At 60.9% G+C, this 2,120-nt stretch overlaps 1 protein-coding gene across 1 annotated transcript in view; it reads right to left on the bottom strand.

Moving 5' to 3' along the window:
- Window positions 1-1,889, bottom strand: part of CERK (ceramide kinase) — a 21,573-nt gene extending 19,684 nt beyond the window's left edge. The window contains exons 1-3 of the mRNA XM_015570731.1: window positions 1,785-1,889; window positions 1,544-1,667; window positions 1,016-1,151 (exon numbers count right to left, since the gene is read on the bottom strand). Of these exons, the coding sequence (XP_015426217.1) occupies window positions 1,016-1,151; window positions 1,544-1,667; window positions 1,785-1,889 (365 nt within the window). The remainder of the gene's footprint in view (window positions 1-1,015; window positions 1,152-1,543; window positions 1,668-1,784) is intronic.
- Between the last annotated feature and the right edge of the window lie 231 nt (window positions 1,890-2,120).

Below are 2,120 nucleotides of genomic sequence, written 5' to 3'. Positions count from 1 at the left end.
AAACAGCGGAGCTGAGAAGCGGTGACCCACAAACCCTGAACTATTTGCTGTCTGGCCCTTTAAGACAGTGCTGCTGACCTATTTTAGAGCAACAAGTGGCAGTTCACCTTGGAGCCATGCAGGACAATGGCAGTTTCTCCGCCAGCCGCTAAGTCACGTGACCTTGGAGGAAGCAGCTCAGGAACCCACTGGCCTGGCCCGTCCCTCAGGCTCTGTGGCTGCCCACGTCTGGGGACACACTTCATACACAGCCACAACCTGCCCGAGGAGCTAGCCACCTGCCAGGCGTCCCAGTGGAGCCAGGGCAGTGCCCATGCCCCCACCCCACATACACACACACACACACACACACACACAATACACCACACACACACACACACCAGACACACATACACACACACATACACACAATACACCACACACACACATGCACACACATACAACCACCACACACATACACACATACACACACATATGCACACATATACACATACGCACACATACACCACACCCACATACACACAATACACCACACACACACATGCACACACATACAACCACCACACACATACACACATACACACACATATGCACACATATACACATACGCACACATACACCACACCCACATACACACAATACACCACACACACACATGCACACACATACAACCACCACACACATACACACATACACACACATATGCACACATATACACATACGCACACATACACCACACCCACATACACACAATACACCACACACACACACACACCAGACACACATACACACACACATACACACGCACATACACACACACACACACACACACACGGCTCCCAGCCCCAACCCTACAAGACCCCTCGGAGTCTGAGTGCGTTCACTGCCCGGGTGTAACCCAGACACAGTTTCAGTCTGTTTCAAGTTCAACCACTTTGCCAGGTTTCCTGTTTGCAGTCGCCCCACTTCCGCCAGGGAGCACATGCCGGCTCCCAGCTTCCTCGCAGGGCCTCACGGGGTGCAGGAGGGCCGGCCCCAGTTCCGTCTGCTCCTGGACTCCCGCTCCCGGCACAAGCAGGCCTGCACCCAGAGCCGCTCCCTCGGCACAGCCTGCGCCTGCGGGCCATCAGGCCGGCTTCCAGCTTTCTCCTCTGAGAACAGGAGAAGGGGGGGCTCAATTCACCCCCCCCCCCCCCCGCCTGTGCCCGGAGCTGCATAGTGGTCCCCAGCCTGGCCTCTGGGGCCCTCCTAGAACCTGTTTTTGCACAGCCTCCATCCCTACGTCCCCACCAGGCCACCGTCCGTCCAGCTGGGCGCCGCACTCTGCTCCCGGAACCCAGTGTCCAGTGTGTGTCTGCCCTCCTGCCCGGGGGCCTGGGGCCTTTTGGGGGTGCGGTTATGAGGAAACCACAGAGCTGGCCGCTGTGTTCCCCCACCGCGGTGGAGAGCAGAGTGGATGAGCACAGGCCGTTCCCTGGAGGCGGTCAGGAGGCCCAGCCTCCCAGGAAGGGGGTCCCGTCAGGAAGCTGGGGTGCACCCGCACCAAAGTGCTCACAGAGGAGCAGCGGGTCCCCCCGGGAGGACTGCGCCCGCTGCGGAGTGGGCAGCCTGCAAATGCAAGCGGCCGCACCACGCCGGCTCTGCTGACCCGGAGCCATAATAGCAGCCTGCGGAGGTGCCAACGTGGCAAGAGGCAGGGAGCATCCCACAGGGAGGGGGCCCCTCAGGCTGGGGGTGGCCACGCCGCCGGCTGCTCACAAGCACAGCAGCGGACTGGGACCCACCAAGCCTCCAGCTCCAGCCACCGGCTGGGCCAGCGACTTAAACTCTCCGTGGCCCAGTCCCTTCGTTTGCAAAGCAGCGGCGGGCTGTTTGCAGGGGCCGCTCATGGCGGGCACCGGAGGGACCCCTCAAACAGGACGATGCAGGCGGTACCTGGTCATCCTTCAGCCCAGAGCACGGGAGCCGGCCCGGCTCCGTTCGCCTGGGCTTCACAGAGCAGGAATCAGACGGAGGGCCCTGGTGGGGGCGGCCGGGAGGCAGAGCGTGACATCGCTCCCAGGGGGACGTTGGAGCGACCCTACAGGAGCAGACGCTCGGACACCCAGCCACAGGCTTCT

This window comes from Myotis davidii, unplaced genomic scaffold (genome assembly GCF_000327345.1).
Source record: "Myotis davidii unplaced genomic scaffold, ASM32734v1 scaffold67, whole genome shotgun sequence".
Taxonomy (NCBI): Eukaryota; Metazoa; Chordata; class Mammalia; order Chiroptera; family Vespertilionidae; genus Myotis; species Myotis davidii.
The sequence above is the reverse complement of the archived record's forward strand: the minus strand, read 5'-3'. Positions and strand labels throughout refer to the sequence as shown.